This window comes from Tenrec ecaudatus, chromosome 9 (genome assembly GCF_050624435.1).
Source record: "Tenrec ecaudatus isolate mTenEca1 chromosome 9, mTenEca1.hap1, whole genome shotgun sequence".
Taxonomy (NCBI): Eukaryota; Metazoa; Chordata; class Mammalia; order Afrosoricida; family Tenrecidae; genus Tenrec; species Tenrec ecaudatus.
In genome coordinates this window covers 46,653,771-46,681,738 of record NC_134538.1, presented here as the reverse complement: position 1 = coordinate 46,681,738, position 27,968 = coordinate 46,653,771, and the positions used below count along the sequence as shown (strand labels likewise).

Below are 27,968 nucleotides of genomic sequence, written 5' to 3'. Positions count from 1 at the left end.
TGAAACGCAAGGACGGGCATGAAGTACCGGACGGAGCAGGAAAAGGTATAGAGAACTTTAATAAAAAGACAGGTTCAATTGCCAAAAGCCGCCCCTTCCCAGACCGGCCTGCTGCCTCCGTCACAGGAGCGGGCAGGGACATCCCTACCGCGGTCACCTCCTGAAGGCGACAGTCCGTGCTTTGGGCACCCGGCTCCTCAGGAAGAGAGACCTCTTGTCCGTCGGGATGACCACTAGCCCCTGACCTCACCCAGGGTTCAGCTAAAGCTGGAAGAAGGGCTGAGTACATGGCCGTCCGGGCTGCTTTTGATCTTTTAGTCTTTACTGATCCCAAAATACTTTTAGGGTGTATGGGGAGTGTTTTGCCTTCTGCAGATATGGTTCCTCACCAGGGCGTTTCAAACTGGAGCATGGCAGTCTCATGTAGCAAAAAAGGTCTTTGGCCCTTTGGAAACCTGAGTGGGTTCTCCAGGAGAGGGTGAGTCCTGGGCTTGCTTCCTGCTCTTTACCTGTGATGGGTGAAGTTGAGGAGTGCGCTGGAACGCTGCAGGAGGGGTGCAGAGGCAGGGCAGAGGGTAAGGTCTCGCACTTTGCCTGCTCTGTGCTCAGAGTCTACCGTGGAGGGCAAGGCGCAGGCAGCCCAGGAGTCACGTGCCACTCTTGCCGGGTGTAGAAGATAACCCTGCTTTGGGGTTAGAGAGGGTGGCACTGATCCTGCCAGGGCGCGGTTTATGGCTTCTAGCCTTCTGCTGGCTTGTCCTTCTGTGGTGGAAACATGAGCCCCTCTGAGTTGGTATTCTCAGATGAGTGTTCCCTCACCTCTTCCCCAACTGTGGCTTGGCACAGAGGAACAGCATCTCGTGTGCTTCCCTCCCTGCCTGTACCACTTTTATTGCAAATGCTGGGTTTACTTGTCCATCAGAGTCTAGTGAGAAGTGTATAAATGAGTCTGCACCACCCCCATTCCCACTCTGCTGGAAGTGCAATATTGTAATTTGGGAGCATCCCAGCTGCAATATCAGCTAATGGAGATTTATACAAATGAAAGTGACCAAAATTCTTTTTGTATACTTACGGCTAGTGAGCCCCAGTCTGCTGCCGCTGGAAAAGTAGCGCTGTTCACATTTCTTCATTGACAGTGAACAGGGCCCTTTGGCTGCTGGATCTCCCATCCAGCTGAAGTTCTTAGGTTGTAGTTGGCACTGGGAGTGATGTGGAATTGCAGCATTCATGCTTGGCAGAGGCCCTAGAATCCTGGGGATCAATTCCTGGGGCCGAACTGGATGCAGGAAATGAGGAAGGCCCTGTTCTGTGGCGGCCCCTCTCAAGATCACCAATGGGACCAGACTTACAGAATGCATTTCTTGACTGCCCAGCCCATCCTGGTGAACTCTAGGCTGGAGGAGAAGAGCAGCCCCTTACCACATTTCTTGTGAGATGGGGTGGAGGTCGGAAGGAATAGGTAACTGCAAAAAAAGTCTCTCCTAGGTCACAGCCACCACTTAACCCACAGATTCCTGAACTTATTTGGCCTTCAGCCCCTTTTCAGGAAATAATAATAATAACAATACCTTCAGCCCCTTTTCAGGAAATAATATTAATAGTAATACCATCAGGCAATTAAGAACTTGGTACTATAACCCATAATTCAAGACAAAATATAGGTATATGTTTTTGCAGCTCCCCTAGGTTATTCTGGGATCCCCTCCCCCACTTTGGGAAACACCGATTTAATCAGTTCCTCCTTCCTTCAAGGCTCCACAGAAGAGAGAATCCAGATGGATTTGCCCTAACCCAGGGAGTAGTGAATGCGGCGGCTGTTTTGTTGGCCCAAGATTGTTTACTTATCTCCCATTAGAACCAGGGCACTGGCATTGCTAGGGAGAGAATTACACAGAAGCCACTAAAGAGGGTGGTGGCTTTGTTATTTGTCAATCAGGAGTTTTGGATTATTGTGAAACAGGAATATACAGAGCAAATCGCTTTGCTGGATGTCATGACTGAAAACAAGGATGTGTGGGAGCAGATGCAGAAATAACCAACAGGCCCTCCCAATGTACACGGCTTTCCTGGATTCCACTGCCAGATCCCATCACATTAGCCTCCTTTGATGTGACTACCATCATGTGCCAGTATCACAGCCCTTGTCCCCCCCTTATTCTCTGAGAGGGTGGGCTGCTCTGGGACCCTCACCCGATACTCAAGGAGCTTTTTCTGGCCCCGATGGTTGGCGTGCAGCATGCGGTTGAGCTGCTCTACAATACCCAGGCTACGGATGAGATTCTCCCTTTGTAGCAGAGCCTTCATGCGTTCCAGCTCCTCCTCTTCCACAATTTCCTGAGGCTGCATGGTGTCCACTGGTAGCAGCTAAAAGGAACATGAGAGAGATGCAGCATCTCCAAGGCTGAGTCCCAGGTCATCAGCAAGCAGGGCTAGAGGCCCCACGCCCACACTCCCTCCATCTCTTCCCTGGCCTTGGTGCATGGGTCCCACATCACTCGTCCTCTGCTACTCTTGACCCTGTGCTACCGATTCTCTCACCTCCTCAACCAAAAGGTCAGATTCAGTTTATTGCTAGGGCACTCCTTTCTTTCCTGTGCAAGGGGAAGAGGGGTCTGCAGATTTCACCTCTCTAGTAGTGCCCACCCATTTTCCTGTAAACAAGGAAGAGCCACAAAACCCCTGAAACCTCTTTCTCCTGGATCCGGTTCCTGTGAATCAAGTGGGTGGAAAGGCCTCGAGGCCCCATCTTGCATCGGCTCCTCTCCCCCGCTGACTCCCCCTGGTTCTGGTCCTTGTTTTCCTTTCTCCTCCTATTGCTGGAGGCCTCCTGCTGTTCCTGCTTGAGGCGGATCTCTTCCAGTTGTTGCCTGACAATACATGGGGCTTCAGACACTGGCGAAATTATGTTGGGGTGAAAGAGGCCAGGAAAAATGGGGATGGGAAAAGAGTAGGATCTGGACGAAGACTAGGGGGAAATACTCATTAGGAACTGATAGAATCTATAGCTCCATACCTCAATTGTCAAGTGTTGTCTAGCTCTGTTCCTCATACTGTGCATCTGCCCCCACCCAAGTGTACAGAGGAAACTGCAGATTCCAGCCTACGGCTTTGGGCATAATACCTGGCACATTCCTCTCTGGCCTTGGAAGCAGCAGTCTCCTGGAAGAGGGAGCCATTGTGCTTGAAGAAGGGTGCATACTTCTCTGTGTCAGGCCCAGGGTAGATCCGCCGATATCCACCCATGTGGGAATCCTCATAGCGCTCCTGGTCCAACATTGCTGCGTGAGACAACTGAGTTTGTTCCCGCCTGTGGAGACCAAGCGCAGGGTGAGTCATAGGAGGACTGAGAATGGGCATTAAGGAGAAGCAGACTGGCTAAGGCTTTGAGAACTGCCCATTAGCTGCATGACCTTCTGGGCCCCTGCCTGCCCATGTGGTGAAAGCTACCAAGCCCATCTTCAGCCAGCCTCACCTATGTGACAAAATAGATTTGGCTTCCCCAAACATCCAAATTTCATCTTTGGTGCAGAGGAAGCCACTCCTAAGCTAACACACCCAAGTTATTGCAGTCTTGTTGGTTTCTGGTTTTAAGAGTAATAAAGAAGTGCAAACAACAACAGCAAACAACTATCACTACTAGGGTTCCAGTCATACATGCGTGGGCTTAGTCCAAACAAAATAGGTTTCAGCATGCCTGGGTAGCCGCAGACAAGTAATACAATTAGTTTCATTAGGGTGCCTTTAAAAGGAGGGTCCTTTTTGTGCTATGGAAAAAGAAGGAATTTTCAGGTCAGAGCTAATATCAAAATCTTAACAAGACTCAAATGGACATCATTGCAGTTCTGCTACAAGTTTCCAAGAATGCTGGTCCACCCCAAAAACAACAGGTTTTATATGGATCACATTCTTGAAGATCTAAAAATAAATTCAAGGCAGAGTTCAGCTCACAAAGTATGGCAAATATTTTATTCCAAAGGAGTAATTCTGATAGATTTCCTTGATGGATAGAGGGTTTATCACAGGGGCTTATGTGAAAAAGTACTAAAAACTGACAGCCTCATTAATGAGAAAAAGCTAGGAAAGTTGCCCCGCGCAATCCCCCTTGCCCCCATCTCCACAGTATACCTGCTCATTCTTCCAAGGTAGCATGGACTATCTTATGATAATGTCATTAGAAAACCTCATCCCATCTACCCGACAGCCCTGATCTTGCCCATTCAGACTTGGTTTTGTTCTCAAGACAAAAAATATTGTAAAAGGAACATGATTTGAGTCCCTCAAGAATGCCAAAACTGCTGTTTTGACATGGTATAAATCAAAGTGTACAGAATTATTCAGAAAAGGGCTAAAAAGATGGAAATTTTCCCTCTAGGAGGGTATAGATGTAGACAGAGGACATGTCAAGAAACAATAACTTCACATTGTGATATATATATAATTTAAAAAATCATTTTATTGGGGGCTCATACTACTCTCATCACAATCCATACATACATCCATTATGTCAAGCACATTTGTACACATGTCATAATTCTCAAAATATTTGCTTTCTACTTGAGCCCTTGGTATCAGCTCTTCATTTTCCCCTTCCCTCCCACTTCCCCCTCCCCCATAAACCCTTGATAATTCATAATTATTTTGTCATGTCTTACACTGTCCAATGTCTCCCCTCACCCATTTTTCTGTTGTCCATCCCCAGGGAGGAAGTTATATGTAGATACTTGTAATCCATTTCCCCTCTGCACCCCACCCTCCCGGTATCCCCACTCTCACCACTGATCCAGAAGGGATCATCTGTCCTGGATTCTCTGTGTTTCCAGTCCCTATCTGTACCAATGTACCTCCTCTGGTCTAGCCTGATTTGTAATGTAGAATTGGGATCATGATGGGCGGGGGGGGGGGGCATTTAGGAACTAGAGGATAGTTGTATGTTTCATCTTTGCTGCACTGCACCCTGACTGGTTCGTCTTCTCCCTGAAATCATTCTGTAAGGGGATGTCCAGTTGCCTACAGATGTGTCTTGGATTCCCAAACTGCACTGGTTTTATTTTTTGTTCTTTGATGCCTGATAACTCATCCCTTTGACACCTCGAGATCACACAGGCTGGTGTGCTTCTAGGTGGGCTTTGTTGCTTCTGAGCTAGATGGCCTCTTGTCTACTTTCAAGCCTTTAAGACCCCAGACACTATACCTTTGATGGCAGGGCACCATCAGCTTTCTTCACCACATTTGCATCTATTTCCCCATCCTCATATATAAATATATTTACATATGTACATGCCTTTATCTAGACCTCTATAAATGCCCTTTGCCTCCTAGTTCTTTCCTCTATTTCCTTTGACTTTCCTCTTGTCCCACTATCATGCTCAGCCTTCATTTGGGTTTCAGTAATTCCTCTTGGTTATATTACCCTTGATCACGCCCTACCAGGCTTCCTATACCCTCCTCACCACCAATTTGTATCCCTGTTGTTCTCTTTTCCCTGGGTTTGTTAACACCACTTCCTTTCCCCTCATCTCCCCCTCTCCCATGTCACCTAGGAACTGTTGGTCCTATCACATTTTGATATTTTTGTTAAAAAGGTTTCCATGAATTTGTAGAAATACTTTTTAATTTACCTTCTTTTATTTATTTTTTTAAAATTTATTTTTTATTTACCTTCATACATGACCACTACAGACTATTTAGTGACCACTACAGACTATTTAGAAGAACATTAGCAACATTGGTTTTAAGAATGGCCTCTAGGGCAGGAACTACTGAATTCTGCCTGTTGTCCTATTTTTTTGTGCATATTTTTTCTCCCAATTCTCAATAAAAATGTCACCAGAACATTTTAATAGCTGCCTCATAATTTCATATCGGGTTGTACATTCACCCAGTTTTCAAAAAATGCCCCCACTGAGAGAGATTTTTTACCCTGATATACACAGCTGAATATAGTGGGACTATCCAGGGTACTGGTTGTTGTACCTCACCTCCATTTATGCCACAAATGCGTAGGAGCCTGTTTTGTGCTAGACCTGTAGGATATCACGGTGAATCAAATATACCGTCTCCCGTACATTGGCACGTAAGTAGGGGAGAATTATATTATTATAGGAATAACCCTAAACCTATTTCAACTCATTTTTATCCATCTTTATAAAATATTGTAATATTAATGAACTATCATGTCTAGCACCTCTCTCACAATGAAAACAGTGGGTGACCAGCACTGATTTAAAGGAACCGTTTCCCGTGTTTCATTATTACAAGTTTTCTTCAGAAGTCAGTTTCTTGAAGAACTTTTGTTTTTATTAGCTTTTGCTAATAGAAAATAGTTCTATAATACATTGCGAAGCAGAGTGCAGAATAACATGCAAATTATGCAAGTCTTTCAGTGGACAAGGGGAAAAGTTAATTTTTATAAGTAAGTGTATGTGTGACAAAATAATAATAATTTATAAATTAGTAAGGGTTCATGAGGGAGGGGAAGAGCAGGGAGGGAGGGCAAAAAAATGAGCTGATACCAAGAGCTCAAGTAGAAAGCAAATGTTTTGAGAATGAGGATGGCAACAAATGTGCAAATGTGCTTGACACAATGGATATATGTATGGATTTTGATGAATCGTACGAGCCCCCCAAAAATGATTTTAAAAAAAGTATGTGCGCATTGACTATTTCTGAAAATAAACACGTGACATTAAGAACAGTGATTGTCTCCAGAGAGGAAAACTATGTAGCTGGTAGTCCTGAATTTTGTGTCATGTGTATAATCTATACAAAAATCAGCCACCAGCCTTATCCTCCAGCTAGAGCAGAACTTCTCTGCTGCGGAGCGAAAGAAGTCAGAGTTACACACTAAACACACATCGGACCCTGAAAGCACCTGGCTTCTCGTGGCTGTTGGTGGTACTGGAAAAGCCGCTCCTTGACTCGCCGCTTGTCCTCCTCCAGTACTTTCCTCTTGTCACAGCCCCGGAGGTTGACCAGGGTCATGGCATCGCAGAGAAGAGCATCCTTCACTTCTCGATCAAGACGTGAGTCCGTGGTGAAGCTTGGAGAGTGGTTTACCTGCCAGGAGGAGTCATTCCCCACCTGCTTCCTAGACCACCTGAGCAGGTGATGGGGTGGGGGTGGGGGGACACAAACTGGAGGTCCAGGTGAAGTAGTCCCCACCAAGGGCCTTAGCTATTGCAAGCTCTGGCTTCCAAGGCTATAGTGATGCCACCGATTCCCACAGGTTGATGAGAGAAAATCAGACAGCCTGATTACACATATAGTGTCCTTAAAGGCAAGATTCACATCGGGAAGACATGATGTTAAAACTGGATCCCTTGGTGCAGGCCAGAGACTACCAAGATTTGACTCAGCAGGTCACAAGTACAGGGATCTCATGCCTTCTGCTGGTAACCCACCGAGTGCTCCCACCCACCTCAGGGCTGCTATTCCTGGTGGCCTGTTCAGGGAGGCCTTTGAACTTTGGTTTTGCAAGACCCAGGAGATAATCCTCACCTCCAGCAGCCAGGGCTTCAGCTTGTGGTCCAGCAAGATGTCAAAACCAAGGATCTCAAAACAGGCGCATATACCTCCACTCAGATATTGGGGGAAACAGGTTCGGTAGTTGTGGCGAAGAACAGAATGGGCCGAGATGATGGTTTTGATGATGATGTCCTCAACGTCTCCCCACAGCTCCCGGGGCTCATAGCTGTGCTCTCGCAGCCAGGCATTGAGCGTTGACAGCTTCCTGTGAGGAGCGCTCAGAGGGAGGCCACTTTCTATGCCCCTAGAGCCTGGCTAACGCACGCACGGACTCCCTAGTACTACCCTGACTCCTGGGTCTGGGACTTGTGTACTAAAGGGCTGCTAGCAGCTTAGAGGAGGCCCTAAGAGGTGAAAAGAGTTAAGCACCTAACGTACCTGAAAGGTGGGCAGTTCAAACCTACCCTGGAAGACAGGCCTGGTGATCTATTTTCAAGAGGTTCTTGAAAAGAAAAGCCTGCAGAGCAGTTCTACACACACACACACACACACACACACACACACACACACACACACACACACACACGGTGATCATGCTTTGGAATTGATTGGATGGCACAACAGATCTACTTGGAGCACCATTTAGTTATCAGGCTTAGGGGCTGCCCTTGGAGGGCACTCGGTCTCAAGGGCTGCTGAAACTGAGGGCTTGGCAAAGGAAGCAGGAGAAAACAGAGTAGGGGTACCTCTTACTGCCTACAGCATCGTCCCGGATAAAGTTCTCATTGTGTTTGTTGATAGCATAGTTGGTCAGGTGCATGCAGACATCATCCTGTGGAGGAGAGAGCAGTCCTGGGGTCTAAGCCTGCTGCTCTGCGCGCCTTTCCAGCCCATGCCAGGATTGCTTCACTCCTGTCCCTCTAGGCTTGGAAACAACTCTCATGCTCCCCCCCACCCACAGAACTGTCTTCCAAGCTCTCGGGGGAAGAGGGTGTGCTGGGCTTCACAGTCACCGCCCACCAAATCCTTCCTTCCAGCCAAGTGCTGAAGCTCTCGCACTGAGGTCCTTGTTCAAGGACGCCAATGACACGTTTCTCTCCCTGCTTTCTCTGTAGAACCTCAGCACTCACGGCCACGGTAGAGGAGACGGTGCGGGCCCCTTACCAGGTTGTTGATGTTGGGCTCCACGTAGGGCATGGTGGCAAAGCGGGCCAAGCCCTCCTCGTACATGAAGATGCGAAGAGGGTCGCAGGACGTTAGCAGGACGTAGATTCGCATGTCAAACTTGAAGCCATCAATGAGGAACGGCTGAGAGCATGCCAACCCATGGGGGAAGAATAACCACACACTATTTCAAGTGCTATTAATACATAGTAACGCATTTCATTTTTACATTAGCTTTATAAAACAGTGACTCTCACTCTATTATCATGGAACAAATGAGGAAATTTAACAAAAGGGGGAACAGAGACAGAATAAGAATCTTGTGCAGGGTCTTCTCTTCAGGCAGTGAAAAGGCTTAAGTGTTCCAACCCAGGGAGGCTGGCTCTGCAGCACGACTATTCTGCCTCCCGGATAGCAGGGCAAGGGAGAGGCCTAAAACCAGAGCTCGCCCGGCTCCGTGGGAGGCGAGGCACTCCAGTGGGTCCCAGGTCACCCACCTTGGAGATGTATTGCTGACAGATCATATGCTCTCCTGGCTTGATCTCCCGGGGATTTCGAGTGATGAAGATGCCCCGCCCCTGACAGCCGCTGTCTGGCTTGCAGATGTAAGTGCGGGGTTTCCGCTGGCGGCCGTAAGTCTGGAAGTCTCCGTAGCTATGTGCAGAGAGGAGCTGGTCAAAAGGTTTCTACACAAATGTATTCTACACAAGTGCATGGAAAGAGGATGACTGCAGATGCAGTTAGGTTAAAAATGAATACCTTATTTTTGAGAATGATGATGGCAACAAATGTACTTATGTGCTTGACACAATGGATAGAAGGATGAATAGTGATAAGAATTGTACGAGCCCCCAATAAAATGATTTAAAAAATGAATACCTTATCATTTGATCTCTCTTTGTCGTGGTTGTTAATCGAGAGAGTTACAAACCCACAGCGCCCCTGTGCTCTACCGAATGAAACACTGCCCGATCCTGTTCCTCCACACAATTGTTCTGGTGCTGGAGCCACTGTGTCAGTCCATCTCCCTGCGAACCATCCCCGGTCTTCTGTTGTTTGAGATGAACTTGTTTGCCACTAAAGACGCCAAGTCCATTTCAATTTTACTTTTCCTCCTTTTTATTAAACATCACTCAAACCACTGAGTTTGAGGGATAAAGAATATGGAGGGATTTTTAACTTTTATTTTAAAAATAAACCATCTACATATCTACACAGCCTAGCTCAATAATTGAAATTTTGTTCTTTAGATTTATTTTAAATTTGTTCTAGTTTTTAGTATTTTCTGCCCTTTTCAGTGTTTTTTTTGTTTTACTTTTTAATTTTTTTTTGGTGTGTGTGTGTATGTGTGTGTGTGAAATCCAGGAGAGGTAAATCTATAGAACAGTAACTGGATTAATAGTTCCTTAGGGGTGTGACAGGGTATTGAGGGGAAATGACGAGCTAATGCAAGCAAAAGAAGAAAATGAAAAAAAAAAAAAGAAAAATGTTCTAAAATTTATTGTAGTGATGATTGTACAACTCTTAGTAATATGATTGGACTTCAATTGAATTGTATATGAATTAAGAAAAACAAAGGTTTTTGCATAGCATGGCCATCTGCACCCCACCCCTCCCCTCCTTGGAATTCTGACCGTTATGTTCCCTGCTCTTCATGGGGCACATGGTCTCGGACCACTTCACTGAGCAGAAGTTCTCTCACCCCGCTTCCATCCCTCTGAGACAGCCCTAGGTTGCAAAGCAGTGTCTGGGGGAGGTGGGACAGGAGCCCTTTCCTCCAGCATCTCAGCACCTGGAGCCAGGCTCACTCACTCAGCGGGGAGGCACCAGGTGCGGGGGAAGATGTTGTACTCGGTAGGATAGAGTTTCTGCATGCGGTTGAGGTTCCGAGCCAGCAGATCTTTGCGGCAGATCTCTGTCATGCCAGGGAAGTGGTTGATCTTCTGAAACAGAGTCAGTGGTTTATTCGACTCTCACTATCTTAATTCCAGTTTTCTGCCAAAAGTTTTTGGGACCCCACTCTATCCCTTAATGGACGGGTGCGAGGGGAAGCTCCTTAGGAGGCTGGGTCATTCAGCTGGCCCTGCTGTTAGCCCTGAAGCTGCCTCCCAGTTTTCTCCCTAAAATTGGCTCATGGGCCATGCAAGAAAGGAACCCTGGTGGCTGGCGCTGTAGCTGAGGTGTTGGGCTCCTCCCAGAGGTTGCAAACAGCCCAGGGGCCGGTAGTCTCATCAGATCCCCAGGTGATTCCAATGATCGACTAAGTTTAGGAACCTAGGATTTAATCTTGGAAACCCTACGCAGGGCTGCTACGAGTGGGAACCGACTCAGTAGCAGTGGGTTTGGTTTTTCCCTGAAGGAGGTCAGTTGGGCACAGATGGCTCCAGACAAAGAGAACCAATAGTGAGAGTGTGTGCCCACCAAGCATTTTCTTCAGAGACTCAACTGAAGCATATTTATTTCTATTGGAGGAGAATGCCCTAGGGGTGACCTTTGCTGTTCAGCACAGGGGTACAACCCAATAGCCACAATGAGTGTCCGACTTAGGTGCCTGGTGGGAGAACTCATCCCAAAGTCTCAACTTTTAAGATCTTGGACCAGGTGGTTGGTACCTGAAACCGCTTCATGTCCATGACTCGTTCCAGGGAGACAGAGCAGTCTGTCCAGTACACGGCCCACTCTTCCTCGTCCCCTACCTCCTTTAGGCCACATATTTGGGCTGCCCGGCGCACTGTAGAGATAGGGAGGTCAGAGTGCCAGCTGGGCACCGTAACAAGCCCTGGAACTAACTGAGTTGGACCAGACTGACCCGGAGGGCAGGTTGAAGAGGGAGGTAGCATGATGACTAAGTTCAGGAAGCTGTCAGGACCCTTCCAAGCCTATGGCAGGGAACACAAGAATCGGATTCTCTGTTCCTGTTGCCCTGGCTTTCTCCCTCCAGTCGAGGTTGTCTCTGGTCTGCCAGGTAACCCTAAGGAGGGTTCACACTGGCACCTCATGTCCTGGGTAGCCTCATGATCTGACATGCCTATGTAGGAGATGGTTGACTTAACTGGTTATGTAAATATAAAGAAAATTGCTGAATCCCCTCAAAGATTCCTCAAAAAACTCTTTGGATTTGGTCTTGTTTCATCTCTGATAATCTAGGAAGGGTTGGACAGTGATGACATGTGTTCTTTCTTTTTTCTTGTTAGCTCCCTACTGCCGAGACTAACTGCAACAGTGAGTGAGGATTCAGCTGCCAGCAGCTGAGTTAGGGAACCCAGGAAGTTCAGCGCAGATCATGAGCCAGCCCTGGTTTACCTGACAGGATCCAGGGACTGGGAGTCTGATTAAGGGGTCATCCCCGGAGAAGAGCACAAAATGACGTGGCTGATGAGCTGACTGCTTACCACTCTCATACTTGCAGTTTGTCAGGTTGATCGTTAGGGGTCTGGAATAGAGGAATGACAGAAATCAGGCAGACCGAGAGGGAAGGATGAACCCTGGGTTGCTGGGCACCCAGATGAAGAGACACCTATGCAATTGTGTCGAATTTTCCCTAAAGGCCACTTCAAGACCAGTTTATACAGCTGAAGTAAAATTTCAAACTGAACCACCTAAAAAGTTCGTTTCATTTTCTTATCATTTTACAAAGATGTTAGTGACGTCCCTAAATTCCCTGTCTTCTTTTGTGGGGTGAAGGGAGGGCTTTAGACCATGGCACCCTAGCCTGCTGGGGATAGCAGGGGATGATTCTCTAGAACCTTGCAAGTCCAGGGAATGGTTACCTGCGTTTTCGCTTCCTCTTTCTTCTCCCAACTTCTAAGTCTTCTGGGTCAGGTGGGGCTATGATTTTCTTTGTAATTTTCTTGGCTACAACGGGTAGGGGAACCTCACTCCCAAAAGCTTTGTGGTCAGCCTTTGAGAATTCCTCTTGGGGAGGGTTAGAAGGGATGGCATCTTCTTCGCCTTTGACAGCGCAGTCCTCTTCTGAGTCCTCTTCCTCAACATAGTCTTCCTCTGATTCACTGTTTTTCGAGGTACTTGGCTCCATTCTCTGAGAGTCTGAGGGGAAGGTGGGTGGGAAGGAAAGACTATCAGACCTCGGCTCCAGGCCCCAGGAAGGCCTGCAGGAATCATCCCATAGGCCCCTCGTGGAGTTCACAGAACAATCCCACTTCAGAATGGGATGTTTCCAAGTTGGTAGATGGGGCTGTGCGACATATATTTAAGGCATCCCCCAGGTGGATCACAAATCCCAGTCCTCGAGGCTCACCCCACGCTGGGGCACATGCAGGGCAAAGTTGACAGAGCCTATAACTTCTTGGTTGCTAAATGGGGAGAGGAATGACTGGGAACGCTGGGGTGGATGGGAAGAGGGGGAGACCTTCGCTTATTAAAATCGAGCATTAGACTGAAGGCCGTGAAAGCCGGCCCTTTCCCAGTCCCACATGTACGTATACACAGGGCTGAGCGGCTGAGACCTCTTGGGCTGTCTGCAGAAGGGGAGCCCATGGCGGACATTGCCCACCAAAGGTTCGGAGGGACACCGAGGGGTTTTTGGGTCCACCCCTAGGAGTCCAGGGCTGGGCGCAGCTGGCTGCTCATATCTGCCTGCCCCCGCCGCTTCTGCTCCTTCCCCGGGGTCGCTGAGCGTCGCCTCCTGCTTCGGCAGGACAAGTTGACCGAGCAGATCGCGAGGGAGCCCGCTCCCCGGCCAGGTTCGCTCCGGGCTCCGAGACCGCGGCGGCGGCGGCGCCTCCCAGAGCTGGCGGGCTGCCGCCGCCGCCGTCGCCATGGACACGCAGACAGTCCCCCCACTGGAGAAGCGTTCTGGAGGCGGGGCCTTCTCTAGAACCACGCCCACGCGGGCGCCCGCCGGGGCCATCTTTTGCTCGCTGATTTCCAGGGCGCCCCACAGGATGCTTCATGGGACTGCTGTTCATCCGGATGCGTGTCCATCCCCAACTCCCCATCATCCCATCAACTGGCGGGCCGGGCGGGCATTTGACCCAAAATTGACTAGCTCTGAGTGCAGCTTAGTGTTCATGACAAGCATCTACTAGCCTTTGTTCATTTCTTTAAGAACTACGCTTCGAACAGTGTGTGCACTCGGAAGGGGCAGTGCACTTAAGATACGTGCCCACACGGCGTACAAGCATTCACCCTGGCTAGGACCGATGACTTTAATTAAGGAGTAATGAATCAGTCGCTCCTTCGGTGCCACACCCTCTTCCGGACATCCATATACCTGTCTATTAATAAACTACAGCGCCCGACTTGTCCCTTTGATGATCTGTGTGGCTAAGTGCAGAGGGCACATCAGAAATTTCAATACTGCAAAAAAAAAAAAAAAAAGGAAAAAGAACATTTCTAATTTATAGCCATCTTGATCTTTCCTTATTGAACACATGATTTCTTAATTACCCTTTGAAATGCTCATTAGTCTTTTGGACTTTCACAGCTCATTTTTCTTTATTCCAACAAATATGTTCTTTGATCATTTCTTGCCACAAAATGCCCTGATTCTATTCTTCCCTGATCTACCCATGCAGCTTCTCCTTTGCAGTTACATTTTCTTGCAAAAATGCAAACCTGTTATTCTCTAAAACACTTCAGGGTTTCTCATTAGCTTAACAGAAGTCACTTGGTAAAAGAGGCCCCTTTGAATGTAAAAATTGGACAGTGAATAAGTGTGAGGAAAGGCCAAACCCCAACAACTAACCTTGGGTTCAATAGGCACAATTGTGTGGTTAAAATATGTACGTATAGATTACAATACACTCATACAGACCATGAGAGATAGAAGAGATGGAAATAATGGAATCAAATTTCATGGTAGCATGCTCACCTCCTGGATGGCCATGATCTTACAGCCAGGTCCGCACACAGCATGGACCAGAACAAGGTGGGGCAGAGACCTCCATTTATTGCTGAGGCTTATATCTACGAAGGGGGACAGGATTACAGGTAACCGCACAAGTAGAGGCAGCTCAAAAGGAATACACATCATAGGAAGGGAATGTACAATTGGTGTGTGACAGGAAGGGAATGAGCTAAGGGGATGCACATGATAGCAAGGGTGGAACTAGAGGTATGCATGTGACAAGATGGGCAAACCCAAGATTCCTGATGGCGGCCTAACCTTGGCCACCCTTGAGGGGGCTTGACCTCCTGGGTTCTCCTTCAGGGAAACAATCTACTACTATCCTTATCCGAAGGGAGGGGGCCCTACTTGTTGTGGGATAAACAGTGGTGTCTGCTTGCTCTGGAGGGCTGATCACCTTGAGGGAGAATAAAACCTACTTTGCCACGTGGAGCAAGCAGCTTGACAGGATGGATGGATGGAGGACGAGTTGTAAGAGCCCTTAATAAAATGATAAACAACAACAACAATCGGGGTAATTTGTTAAGTATGCTTCAAGGTTTTCCCCTCCTTGGTTTATTAAGTGATTTCATTGGAAAAACATGGAGCACTTCCCGAGTTTGCGTGTTGTCCTTGCGCAGGGGCCACGCTACTCTTCTGTGTATCCTTCCAGTGTCAGTGCTGGCGACAGGAGCATGGTTGAATGGTCACTGCTCCTCCTGGGCCACAAGGGCCACCAAGGCCGCTCGGACTTCCTCTGCCTGGGCTGGTGGCAGAAGACAGTCCTGGATAAGGGTCAGGGCAGCTGCCTCCGTCAGACTAGTGAAGTCCTGGGAGGTTTTGACAGGGAGGTGCCCGGCCAACTCACAGAGCGCAACATTGAAAGCCTGGTGCTCCTTGACCCCAAAGCTGGACTTCCGGGCCCAGAGAATGACTCGGACCCCCGTGAGGGCTGAGCAAGGGGAGCTCTTCCCAGGTGGGGCTCCCCGGGTCACAAACAAGTTATGTGCAATCTCATGTTCGCTCAGGTAGTCCGTGGCCCGGCACACCCTGCTCACCATGGCTTCTAAGTCGGGTCCTGGGCCGCGAGTGTGGTAGAGGAATCCAGGGGCTGGGAGGGCCTGGAGCAGGTGCAGACGGCCACGAGGGTCTAGGGGCTTGCTTGGTGCCCCCTCTACGGGCAGTCTGTGGGCCAGGTAATAGCCATGCAGATGCAGGTGGTTCACTGAGGCCAAGCCACCCAGGCTGTTGAAGCCGACACGGAAGCCTGGGTGTAGGCTCAGCAGCACGGCCTCGACTCCAGCCCGCAGCACACCTGGCAGCAGGCACTGGGGTAGTGCCCGGGCAGGCTCAGGCACCAGCAGCACGTGGCCCCACTCCAGGGGACTGACATTGATCACCACCAGGATGTCCTCTTGCTGGAGCGCACCGGGTGCCCTGGGCTGCCGGTGCAGTCGGAAGAGGATCTCTCCCGCTCGGATCTTGTTGAAGTTAAACTGTGCCGGGTCAAATGGCTGCCTCACGCTCTGGATGCTCTGGGGCCGTCTTCTCTGCACCCCTCGCTCTACATTCAGCTGAGCCACAAACCCCACGGCACCGGGAAGAATTTGGGTCTGCAGTTCCCCCAGGTGGTAACGAAACAGGCCCAGCTCCATCCGCTGTCTCCAGGCAGAGCAGATGGCAGAGTCGAAGCGAGACAGTGGCCAGGCCCCCGACATGCCAGATGCATCCTGGGGCCATGGAATCCCTCTGGCCAGGAGTTCCTCTTGCCCATAGACAAAGTCAGGAGTGCCTTGACCTTCCCAGTCCTCCTCCCTCAGAGGTAGCAAATAGGAAGTTTCTTGGGAACCGTGTGGAGTAACCATGGGGCCGACCTGAAAGAGTCAAAGAGGTGGGAACGCATGATCCCGTTTCGTTTTTCGAGGCCCTGTTTTCAAGAAACATTTACTTTTGACTTGACTACAAAATACCTCTGGTAAAATACTTATAGAAGACAGAGAAGTCGCTCAGGATTCCATAACTTGCCAATGGATATACATTTTCACTGACTCAAAATAATTTTAGCTATTTTTTGTATTTGTAAATGTTATGAATGGGGGGGAATCCTGTGTGTGGGGGGAGTCAGCCCCCCACAATTAATCGGGTTCAGTAAGCACAATTGTACGGTAGAGCTACATAAAGATTATCATAAAGTCATAGAGGAATGAGAGATGGGAGAGAAAGTAAAATGAAGGAGTCAGACACATTTCAAGGTAGCATGCTCACCTCCTGGATGGCCATGATCTATCTCATCAGCCAGGTCAGCACACAGCATGGGCCGAGAGGGCAGGAGAGCAATTTATTGCTAATCAAGGCTTATATATATCTTTGGGAGCATGCATGCCTCCTAATGACAGGTAAAGACATATGGCGGCCTAACCTTGGCCACCCTTGAGGGGGCTTGACCTCCCTGGGTTCTCCTTCAGGAAACAATCTACTACTATCCTTATCCAAAGGGAATGGGCCCTACTTGTTGTGGGATCAACAGTGGTTTCTGCTTGCTCTGGAGGGCTGATAACCCTTAGGGAGAATAAGCCCTGACTTACTTCTGTTGACCTCCAAGTGCATAGTCATTTGCTGTGTAGCAGGCAGCTAGGTTTGGCATATATTTAGGGGAGACAACTTGGCAGAAATCTGTTTCCCACTCAATCTTTCTTCAATACCCAGGGTAAACATTTTTCACCATTTTAAATTTGGCACCCAAAGCTTGATTTTTATATTAGATCATTATTTTTTATTTTAAACTTGTATTATTTTATACTTGATTTTTTTCCTGATCCATGAGTTTTTGCCTTTTCAGTTTCAGAACTTGATTATTTTTAACCCAGTTTCAGTTGTACACATAGGATAGTTTATCAACTTTATACTATTATATTCAATGTTGTGGTGAATGCTTGTCTACATCATTTTTTTAAAACACATTTTTGTTTCTTCTTACAAATAAACTGTCAGAAGAGAGTTGGGTAACAACAGGTCAATGGCTAAGGCTTTGAACATAGAAGTGCTGTCAGCCTGCCCTCCAGAGAACGTGTCTGAGACCCCAGGGGTGCAAAGCTGGCCACTCCTGTGGGAAGAGGTGTTCCCTAGCTCTGTGGTGATTCCACCAGCCCGTGCAGAGCTAACTAGGTAAAGATGGCCCAATGTCTGTAGAAGCGCTCAGGAGCAGTCCTTCAAGGGGCACATTGGTGCCTGTCTTCATCTCTCCCTCGCATGCTGTAGTCTGTGGCCTCAGGGACATCGGGGGATGGGCCCAGGAAGGACTTTGGCAGGAGGCATTACCTAGATGGCCCAGATAAGACTTCAGAAGGAGGCACTACCTTGTCGGAGGGACTTTAGTCCAAGTTGGAGTTTCTGCAGCTTTGTTGGTCCAGAGACTGCACAATAAAATAGGAGGCAAAATGCACATGAAATGACTTAGCACTCCAATTTAAGCAAATTTTTAACAGTACTATGTAAAGTCTTTAATTATTCTAATAAAATGAATTTAAGAAATCCACCTATTATATGTTAGTTATACTTGGGGTGGTACCCATTCACTCTCATTCATTCTTCAAAGTCAAATGACCATTTTATGCTTGTTTCAATTGTCTGTGGCACCTCTTCTGTACACCCTGCTTCTCATTCAATTGATCCATAAACCCAGGTATTTATGAAGGACCTCCAGTGCTGGGCATTGAGAACACAGTAATTAAAAAAGAACATGGACAAAGTCCCTGTCATCAAGGGACTTACATTCTAGTGGTAGAGCCGGACAAGCAAGACTAAACAACTTCCCATGGTGATCAGCACTCCGTGGAATGATAAGTAACACAACAGAGTGCAACTAAACGGTGGGGATCCGGACATCCTACTTCAAATAAGAGGGCTTCTGTCTGAGCTAACAGCTGAGCTGAGACAGGCAGGCCTCGATGAAGAGCAAAGGAAGGCATGTTCTAGGCAGAGGGAACTGCATGTCCAAAGCTCGCAGTCAGACAGGCGCAGGGCCTGCTGAAGGATCAGAGTAGACCAGTGTCCTTAGAGCACAGTAGATGAGGGGGAAAGTGTCTGAGATGACACTGGTCAGGAAGGCAAGGGACATGGTTAGAAGTTTGGATTTTACATTAAATAAAAAGTCCCTGGCAAGTTCTAAGCAGCAAAACAAGCTGATGATTTAGCAACCTTTTAAAATTGCTGTGTGGAGAATGGATTATGGAGAAGGAAGCGAGGAAGCAGAGACCTTTGAGGTGGCTGTTCCAGGGACCAGGAGAGAGAGAAGGGGGTGGATTTCAGGGACAGTGATGGAAAGGAGCAAGGCATTCACATTTGGGAGGTTGAACCAAGACCTGCTGACACGCTATGGGGACTGAAGAAAAGATTAGGGGTGATTTTCTCCAGACATGAGGTAGATTGTTGAGCCATTTATGGAGATGGTGGATCCTGGGGAAATAAGGTGGGATTAGGCTACCTAGACTTACTAGACCAAACCCACTGCCACTGAGTCAATTCCAACTCACCAATCCTATGTCAGGTTTCTAAGGCTCTAAATCTTTATAGGAGCAGACAGTACAGAGGAGGAAAATCAGCCCTCAATTTTTTTAAACCATTTATTGGCACTTAATCCACATGTCACACAATTCAATAGTTCAATTATATCAAGAAGAGTTGTACAATCATCAGCACAATTTTAGAACATTTTCAACACCACCCCCTTCCTGGTTAAATCACTTTAAATGAGTTGTATAATCACCATCAGTTCTAGTGCTTCCTCTCCCCATGATATGGTTTAAATTTCCACATCTTCACCGTGGACAGATAGACTTACCTTGAGGCCCAGAACTGGCTGATCAGTGTTCCCTCTCAGGCTGGAATGGGCAGTGGTAGCCTTCTGTCCTCTCTATTACTATCTCAAAGGAACACTGTTAGGTATTTGGTTGCTAACCACAAGGTCTGAGATTCAAACCCACCAGCTGCTCTCCAGGAGAAAGATGAGGCTGTCTGTTCTTATGAAGATGAGCATCTCAGAAACCCTGTGGGGTACCAACCTCCACAATGGAATGGGCCCAAGGGGCAGTTGTGTAATTGGGTAAAATTAAGGAGACACCAGACAAGATAAAGCACGCAAGTGCTCACCTCCAGGACCATCATGACTTCAGGAACCAGATCCACGTAGACATAGTGAATACATTTGCAACCCAGTCTTATATACACTCTAGGGGCATGCCAGTCCCCCTAATTACAGGTAACCACATGCATAACAGGAATGGGTTACACTAGAGGCATACATACATAACAAGATGGGGGACAGGTTCTAGAGTCAAGATGGCAGCCTAACCATGATCTTCCCAGAGTTCGCTTGACCTTAGGTGTCCTTGGGCTCTCCTCCAGGGGAACAATCCATTATCCTTATCAGAAGGGAGTGAGCTCTATTTAGGGAGGGACTGTAGGGTCTGATTGCTCTAGATGGCTGATAACCTTCAGGTAGATAACCTTTAAGCAGTTGACCTCCAAGTGTATAGGCAGGGACCATGTGTTTGCAAGCAGCACCTTAGGTTTCACTGTGCAACTGTGAAACTTTGTTTCCTGCTTGGGAAAAATGCTGCAGAAACTGTTGTGATGTGGAACACAGCTTATAAGGAAAGCACTATGGGAAAAACTCAAGTGTATGAGTGGTTTTCTCATTTCAAAAAAGGTGAAATGTTGATTAATGACAAATCTCATTCTGGATGTCTGACCAATGGTAGTACCTTAGATGGGCTTTTAAGCCCCCAGTTGTTACTCACCAAAGTAGGATGTACAACATTGTCCTTGCGAGTTGTTATGCCAATTGACCTTGGTGCCCCTGGAGACTGTAGTCCTGAACCCCTAGGCCCAGTTACTGATACCTTCCTGGTGTTTGGATATGTCTTAGAAGTTCCCATCATTTTGTCCTGTGTGCTCCACCACATTCACGGGTGTGTTTTGAGGAAAGCGAAACACACCTCTGTGAAAGGGGTGCTACCTATTGATTCTATTATGGTGGAAAAGGTTCTGTTATGATGACAATGTTGTACATCCTACTTTGGTGAAACAACTGGGGGCTTAAAAGCCCATCTAAGGTACTACCATTGGTCAGACATACATATATACTTAATATACATAAACATTGCACACATGTATACAAATAAAATGTAAAAAAAGTATACAAATCCAAACCTGTCTATACTATAATCAGCATATTTTGATATGCAAATTTTAATATTTACATATACTTCTAAAATACATACTTGCGATGGGGGATCTCTTTCCCCCCATAACAGTCAATGATTAACACCACCTCCAAGGTTCAGCATGATCTCATTCATTCATTCATTCATCCATCTTTCCAATAAATACATATTTTTTCACCTAACAAGTAGTTACTGAGTTGGAATAGAGTCGATGTCAATGGGCTTTTTTTTTTTTTAAAGAAAAACAATGTTTGCCAAGAATTGTCCTAGGGGCTGAACTGGGACAATAACAAACAGGTCAGCCTCAGCCGCTACCGCCCCGGTACCGGGTATAGGGGTGCGGTGGAATCAGAGTGTCTCAGCGTGAATGACAGCAGTGGGGAGCAGGGCCTCGGGGTGCAGTGGGGTCAGAGCGTGTCCGGCTCAGCTGGAATAATAAAGGCGGCAGCATCCGAGAGAGGAGTGAGCTTCAAACGCAGGAGTCCGGACCTCAAGATTACCATGTGTAAAGCAGAACCTACCTTCCAAGGCTGTTCTACGAATCGACGGTAGCTGGCACTGTGCTTGGCATCCAGTGGGCCCTCAGTCAATGACAGCGAGGTTGTGACTCCTCGTGGAGTGGTGGCATCGGGGTGGCAACACTTGCGGCTAGTGCTGAGAGAGAAATCCTGAAAAGCCTTCGCGGGACAGACGAGCAGCTGACCGGCTGCAGGCACTCGCTCAGCGAGTCCCCAGGATTTCTGAGTACCGGCTACAAGGTCCTCCCAGATGCCACTTACTAGAACTCGCCCACGTCCGCAGCCGCCGCCGCCGCCGCCGCCGCCACCTGCAGCGAGGGTGCGGGACGCACGGCGCTACTTCCTCTTGAGCCGCAGCGGGGGCCATAGCGAGGTCGGGACGCCCTGAACGCATGCGCAGCCTGCAGGTACGCACGCACGCGGCCCGCCCCGCTCACCCCAGAGGCGGGGCCGTGCGGCCTGGGCTCCGCCCCACAGCGTCCGGCCCCGCCCCGGGGCCCGCCTCCGACTCTCCGGGGCCCGCGGGAGCCCGGAACTCGCGGGCTGAGCCCGGCTGGGAGAGCCCAGGCACTTTAAGGCGGGGGCGGGCCCCAGGGCGCTAGTCCCCGGAGCGGTTGCCGCGGGGACTGGGCGGTGACGCGGTCGGAGGGCGGAAGTGGGAAAGTTGTCGCCGTCCCGGGCCGAGTTTGGCGGAGCGGTGCGCGGGCCGCGGCGATGGGGGGCTCGGGTAGTCGCTTGTCTAAGGAGCTGCTAGTCGAGTACCAGGTGCGCGGGACACCGGTCTCCTGGGAGCTCGCGCGCGGCCCGGCCCGGGAGCGAGGTCTCCGAGCGGGCGGCAGGGCGGGCGTGGCCTTGGCCTCGGGGCGGCTGACTGACCCCTTCTCTGGCTTTGCCTTCCAGGACTTGACGTTCCTGACCAAGCAGGAGATCCTCCTGTAAGTGCTGCTTCGCATCCCCGCCTCCTTCCTCGGGATCCCTGGCGAGGTTTCCGGGGGCGCTGTTTTACAGCGGGGCCGACCCAGTCCCCCAGGGGCTGGGGCCGGGTTTGCCGGAGTTCCACGGCGGAGCCTTCCTGCGTGTGAGCCCCCCAGCATTGCCTCGCTGAGCCCCCTTACAGTCCCCAGGAAAACTTGGGGCCATCCTTTGGTTCTGTTCGCCACTGGCTTCTTCACTTGACTTCCGAGCTTCCTGCTCCAGGCCACCAGGGGCTGCCGTGGCTCTGGGCTGATTTTGCCCACTGGCACAAGCCGGTGACGCCTGACTGCACCCCCAAACCAGACCTTAGTAATGCTGTAACCGTTAACGCTTTCCTTGTGCCTGGAACTGAATTGAATGGCTGCCTGCATTACCTGAGTCCATCATCCCGAGGCTGGCATTGGGATAATGAAACAGATTGAGAGAAATTTGGTAGTTTGCCTAAGACTAGACTGCCCTCACAGGATCCGACTTGGGTCTGGAACCCGGCTTTTTAGCCTGAGGCAGCTTTAATGTGGCGTGGGATACTTGCGCGATGAGATTCCTGGGCTTCCCTTTAAGGGAGAGAATCCCAGAGGGAAAGAGGTGGGAGCTGAGAACAGATGGTTCATGGAAGCTGATAAAGAGAGGGAGGCTTTGAGGAACCACAGTTCCCTGGGGTGAGAACAACGTGTCAATTCTGTTCTCTGCGACTTTGTTCAGCACCAGCTTCTGGCTTCTTGCACCAACCTCTCCATCCCCAGGACCCATCCCCAGCCCAGTGCCTTGCACATAGCCGGCCCTCTGTCAATATGAGAATGGATTCCCAGCCTGGTGATGTATAGGCAGTCCCAGGGGCATCAGCTGCCTTTATGCAGGATTTGTATATAAATTGGCACAGTTAGGTACAGGGCTCATTACTAATGTTGATTTGTCAGATGTTGGCTTAGTATGTTGTGTACTTTTCTGTGCATAAATAAAAAGATTGAAGGAACACTTTTAGATACCCCCAAAAGATCCTTAATGGAATAATACAGTGAACATAATATTTTAAAAACAAGTTTATTTTAAGTTTTACTGACATACAAGTCACATGTCATACATTTCAGTCAGTTCATCACATTCATAAGACTTGTGCAGCCATTACCACTATAAATTCCAGGATATTTCTTCTTTGTATCAGTTGTTGTTACAGTAATGCTTTACAGGCCCTTCACAAGGCCCATTTGTGGCTCCTTTTATATGCTTTGAGTTTTAACATACAGGGTTGGTTTGTAAATACATGTTGTACATAAGTCGAATATTCATCACGGGGGGTTGCTTGCATCTCTTTCTGCCTTACCATGGGGTGATGGCTTTTCAGGAGGCCTCCGTAATAGCAAGGAGTGGGACTGTAATGTGCACAGGCAGGAAGGCTGTGACGTGTGGCATGAGCCCATGAGTTGCCCTGTCTCTGGCAGAGCCCACAAGCGATTCTGTGAGCTGCTTCCCCCGGATCATCGGAGCACGGAGGAGTCACTGCAGGCACGAGTGTCCTTCCAGCAGATCTTCAGCCTTCCAGAGCTCAAGGTGCCTGTCCCGCCCCTGCCCTCGCCATACACGTTCCCTCTGCTTGGTTCTCTCCTTCCTGCCACTGCCCTTGAGATCATGAGTTTCTTGGACCCCGTTCTGGTTTGTTCTCTGTGGAACCTTAATCTCCTGGGGTCAAGGGCTTTATTACATCACCCCAAAGCATTATCTGGAAGTTTTTCACGCTGAGGTTCTAGGACATAGTGTCAGCAGTTCAAAGAAGTCTGATATTTTAATACAGAAAACGTGTGTCTTAGGAAAGCTTGAGCATCCCTGTCCCAGTGGCTGGCTGCCACTATAAGTAACTGCTAGGACATGACTATACAGGGGCTTATCCCAGTGCCTGGCACCCAATAGGCGTCTAATTAATTGTTTTGTGTTTTCAAATAACCTGCCCGTCGTCTTCTTTCTGCTCAGTGGGCCTTCCTCTGCCCCTTCCATGTGCTGGCCATGTGCCTTACTGTAAGCCTGAGCCTTGTGGGGCAGGTGCTCTGGGCTGCAGCCTGGACTGTGGTGTTCATGGAAGGCTCTCTTGTCTAGGCTAACCCCTTCAAGGAGCGAATCTGTCGGGTCTTCTCCACCTCCCCAGCCAGAGACAACCTGAGCTTTGAGGACTTCCTGGACCTCCTCAGTGTGTTCAGTGACACAGCAACCCCCGACATCAAGTCCCACTATGCCTTCCGCATCTTTGGTAAGGACCTGGAGCTGGATGGACACCCTCTCGCCTACCTGGGGATATGGCTTGAAAACTTGGGGCTGTGGGGAAAGAGCCGTGGAGAGCTCATCCTGCCCACACCCTCTTTGGCCTCTGGTATCTGCCCTCCAGACTTTGATGATGATGGAACCTTGAACAGAGGGGATCTGAGCCAGCTAGTGAACAGCCTCACAGGAGAGGGCGAGGACACACAACTCAGTGCCTCAGAGATGAAGCAGCTCATTGACAATGTGAGTGCTGGGCCGGGCCAGGCTGGATGGGGGAAGGAAAGGGAAGGAGAGGAGGAGGGGCTTTGGTCTGAAGTTCTCAGTTTCCCTGATAGATTCTGGAAGAGTCTGACATCGATAGGGACGGGACCATCAATCTCTCCGAGTTCCAGCACGTCATCTCCCGTTCACCAGACTTTGCCAGGTATGACGGTGGGCCCCTGCATTCTGGTGACCTTCAGACCTCACTGCTGCCACCCCCATGTGAGCTGTGAGGGGCGCGGGGTGGGGGGGGGGAGATGTTGCCTGGGGAGAGAAAATGCTCCCTGCTTCCTGAGGATCTCAGGGAAGTCTTTGTTGGAGAGGGAGTTGATAGAGAGGACACAGCCAGTTCCAAAGTGAGTTTCAGGGGAGAAGTGGTCAAGTGTGGGTTTAGTCTCTGCAACCCTGTACCCCTGCCTTTTCAGCACAAAACCAACTTACTCTTTTTTCCTTCAGCTCCTTTAAGATTGTTCTGTGACAAGAGCTTCGGTGTGTGGTCCCAGCACCCAGTCCAAGAACCTTTGTAATGATGCTGAATCGAGGCCAAAGCTACACCTGCGTTGCTAGAGCCAGCCGGCCAAGCTGGCTCAGCTCAGAGCTGGCCAGTCTCCCCTTCTCACTTCCATTGTCATTGGTCTGTCCCTACGGATTGAACAGTAATAAAGGTTTAGACATTTTGATCCTGCGTGACATTACTGGGAGAAGGGAGGCGTGGGCTTCTAGGAGCCTCTGTCAGACTCAGAGTCAAGCAGGTCTGAAGGAGGAGCCTGGGGCTGCCAATAGTTACGCACAGGCCCCCTCACTAAATGGCTGGCAATTCCAGCCTGCCCATAGGTGCCTTGGGACAAAAGCAATCTTCTGAAAACTCAGCTGTGGAAAAGCCAATGGGAAGCCAAAGAGAGAGAAACGTGGCTACAAGATGGATACTTGACACCATAGGTTCCCAAACTTATTAAGCCTACTACCCTCTTTTCAGAAAAAAACAAACAACAAACAACTACTCAGCATGCCCTGGCAATAAAAACCTCGTACTCTAATACAAACTCGATTGGTAAAGTGTAGGTATCTGCTTTTGCAGCCCCCCCCCCCACCCCGGATTGTTCTAGTGCCTGTCAGAGGGCAAGTATCAGCCACTTTGGCAACACTGTTCTACATGAACAATGGCCTCATTTCCCCTGAGACCCAAAGAGTTAGATGGTGCCCAATAGAATGGGCAGGGAGCCAGTAGATGGTCCCAGGCAGCATGGGAGAAAAATGCAGGGCAGAACGCAAATTCTTAAAAGAGGCCAAATTTATTGCACCAGAACCCAGAGGTTCTCAGAAGACGATCACGCAGGGACATCCTTAAACTTTGAACAGAAACTCTTCCCAGAGGTCACATTTCAGCTAAATAACAGGTAAAATAGTAACAGTGAGTACCAAGTGCCTTTAAAAGATAACCTGAAAACACAGCAGCAACTCAAACCCAACCTCTGTGTGAGAGCAGTCACCTTAAAGCAAACTGGGGGAGAAGGTAGAGGGGCCAGGAAAGGAGAAGACAGGAAGTGGAGCAGCCAGGACAGCAATGAGAAGATTGCACACTGGGAATTGTAACCCATGTCACCCAACTATGTATACAAATTGTGTGAAGAGAGCCTAATGCAGTGTCAGTTTTCACCCCCAACCCCGTGGAGCGCAGTTGACTCTGAACCTGGTAAGCTCTTTCCAGGGGTGGGCTCAGCACCATTGTTTGTTTTCAAAGAGGCCAGCAGATGACTCCCCAGCGCTCCTCCCCTGGTGGCTTAAGGGGCTAGTTGTGAGAGGATGGGTGAGGCTTCCTACTCCTGTAGAGCTCCCGTTTCAGCAACCCACAGGGGTGGTTCTGCCTGGTCCTATAGGGTTGCCCTGAACTCATGGCAGTGTTTGGTTGGCTGGTTTCCATACTAGAGTGTGGCGATAAAGGGGAACATGAAGGGTGGCATTCTAGCAACTCCTCATTTTGGAAGTGGCTACGAGTTTCTACTTGGGTTAAAGTGTGTAAAACTATAGTCCAGAAAAAAGCCCTTAATTTAAAATGTAATTTTGAAAATAGAAACCCATCTGCTCTGTGCACTTTCCCATCCATCCGCTGCCACGCCCCCTTCCCCCTTTTGCTGAGGTGAGTCAGGGGTGAAAGTGAAAGGGGTTGAAGTAGAACCAGCTGCCCCAAGCTGCCACAGCCACCTCACCTCACCTCCTGCTGCTGGGGGTGCAACCCCCCACCTCCACTGGCTGACTAGAGGAAGCTTGGAACCTCTCAGAATTAGACTAACCTCAAAAATCAACTGCACTGATAACAAAGTATCACACGGGTCCTTACTATTGCTATCAGTAAATTGTACGCGTGTAAAAAGCTGAATTGCAAAAAGGAAGAGCTGCCTGGTAATAGTGAGACGAGCTGCCGAGGTTGCTTTTGTCCAACCAAGCACCTCATGGGGCTTGCTTTCTGGGAGGTTTAGCATCATCGTTTCATGGAACATCCCAGTTAATTGACCTAATAATGTGTTTACTGCTTTAGTGCTTCTGTCCTATCTCCTAGCTCATTGCAGGGTGTGTGTGTGTGGGTGGGTGGGGGAGTGTCTGTAAGCATGAACGTGGTCATTCAAGGCACAATTGGGCTCTGTTCAGAATCCGAGACAGCAGAGGCCTGAGTCAGGACTTGGAGACATGGAAGGTTTGGCTAATGTCTCCCAGAGCAGCCGCTTCCTTTGCCAGAGCAGACAAACTGGACGGTGCCTGGCTGTTACCGAACATTTTGAACATAGAATGCTGATGAAAAAGAACCTCCAGAATGTCAAGTTCTCACGGACTCTAGACTTTTGGGAGCAATGGAGGTCAGACGAACCCCTAAAACTACGGTGTTGAGATAATCTTTAAACCTTAAACCAAAGTTATTCCCCAGTCTGAAAGCCCATCAAAAGCTTAATAACCAGTGGGTCTGATCGGTGAGCAGTATGCTTGTGGAAGCACTAACTATAAAACCCAAACCAGACCCACTGCCACGAAGCTCATTCAGACTCACAGCAACTGTGGGAAGCAGGAAAGTTATCCCGCAGGTTGTCCCCCCATAATGCATGCCAAACCGAAGGTGCTGCTTGCAAACACATGGTCCCTGAGGATACACTTGAAGGTCAACTGCTTAAAGGTTATCTGCCTGCAGGTAGGCAGCCATCTGGAGCAATCAGACCCTAGAGCAGTTCTCAACCTGTGGGTCTTGATCCCTTTGGGGGGTTGAACGACCCT

The 27,968-nt window shown here is 49.0% G+C and overlaps 3 protein-coding genes and 1 non-coding gene across 4 annotated transcripts; 1 reads left to right on the top strand and 3 right to left on the bottom strand.

Annotated features, from left to right (window-relative positions):
- Positions 1-205: 205 nt before the first annotated feature.
- Positions 206-12,667, bottom strand: TTLL13 (tubulin tyrosine ligase like 13). Its single transcript, XM_075557486.1, has 14 exons — positions 12,402-12,667; positions 12,024-12,064; positions 11,244-11,362; positions 10,444-10,574; positions 9,129-9,285; positions 8,632-8,775; positions 8,214-8,299; positions 7,501-7,732; positions 6,875-7,059; positions 3,125-3,310; positions 2,690-2,870; positions 2,188-2,367; positions 1,076-1,184; positions 206-762 (listed from the first exon to the last, which is right to left on the bottom strand). The coding sequence occupies exons 1-14, from the start codon at positions 12,665-12,667 to the stop codon at positions 506-508; spliced, it is 2,274 nt and encodes a 757-aa protein (XP_075413601.1). The 3' UTR covers positions 206-505.
- A 1,696-nt stretch (positions 12,668-14,363) lies between these two features.
- Positions 14,364-21,589, bottom strand: GDPGP1 (GDP-D-glucose phosphorylase 1). The gene is made up of 3 exons (XM_075557991.1): positions 21,225-21,589; positions 17,836-17,892; positions 14,364-16,353 (listed from the first exon to the last, which is right to left on the bottom strand). Exon 3 carries the CDS (start codon positions 16,342-16,344, stop codon positions 15,187-15,189), a length of 1,158 nt encoding a protein of 385 aa, XP_075414106.1. The 5' UTR covers positions 16,345-16,353; positions 17,836-17,892; positions 21,225-21,589; the 3' UTR covers positions 14,364-15,186.
- LOC142457507 (U6 spliceosomal RNA) lies at positions 15,076-15,182 on the bottom strand. Its single transcript, XR_012786233.1, has one exon. It is a non-coding gene; the product is annotated as a U6 spliceosomal RNA (small nuclear RNA).
- A 187-nt stretch (positions 21,590-21,776) lies between the features above and the next one.
- CIB1 (calcium and integrin binding 1) lies at positions 21,777-25,387 on the top strand. The gene is made up of 7 exons (XM_075557990.1): positions 21,777-21,986; positions 22,122-22,156; positions 23,636-23,744; positions 24,285-24,435; positions 24,571-24,689; positions 24,782-24,870; positions 25,164-25,387. Exons 1-7 carry the CDS (start codon positions 21,936-21,938, stop codon positions 25,183-25,185), a joined length of 576 nt encoding a protein of 191 aa, XP_075414105.1. The 5' UTR covers positions 21,777-21,935; the 3' UTR covers positions 25,186-25,387.
- The last annotated feature ends 2,581 nt before the right edge of the window (positions 25,388-27,968 follow it).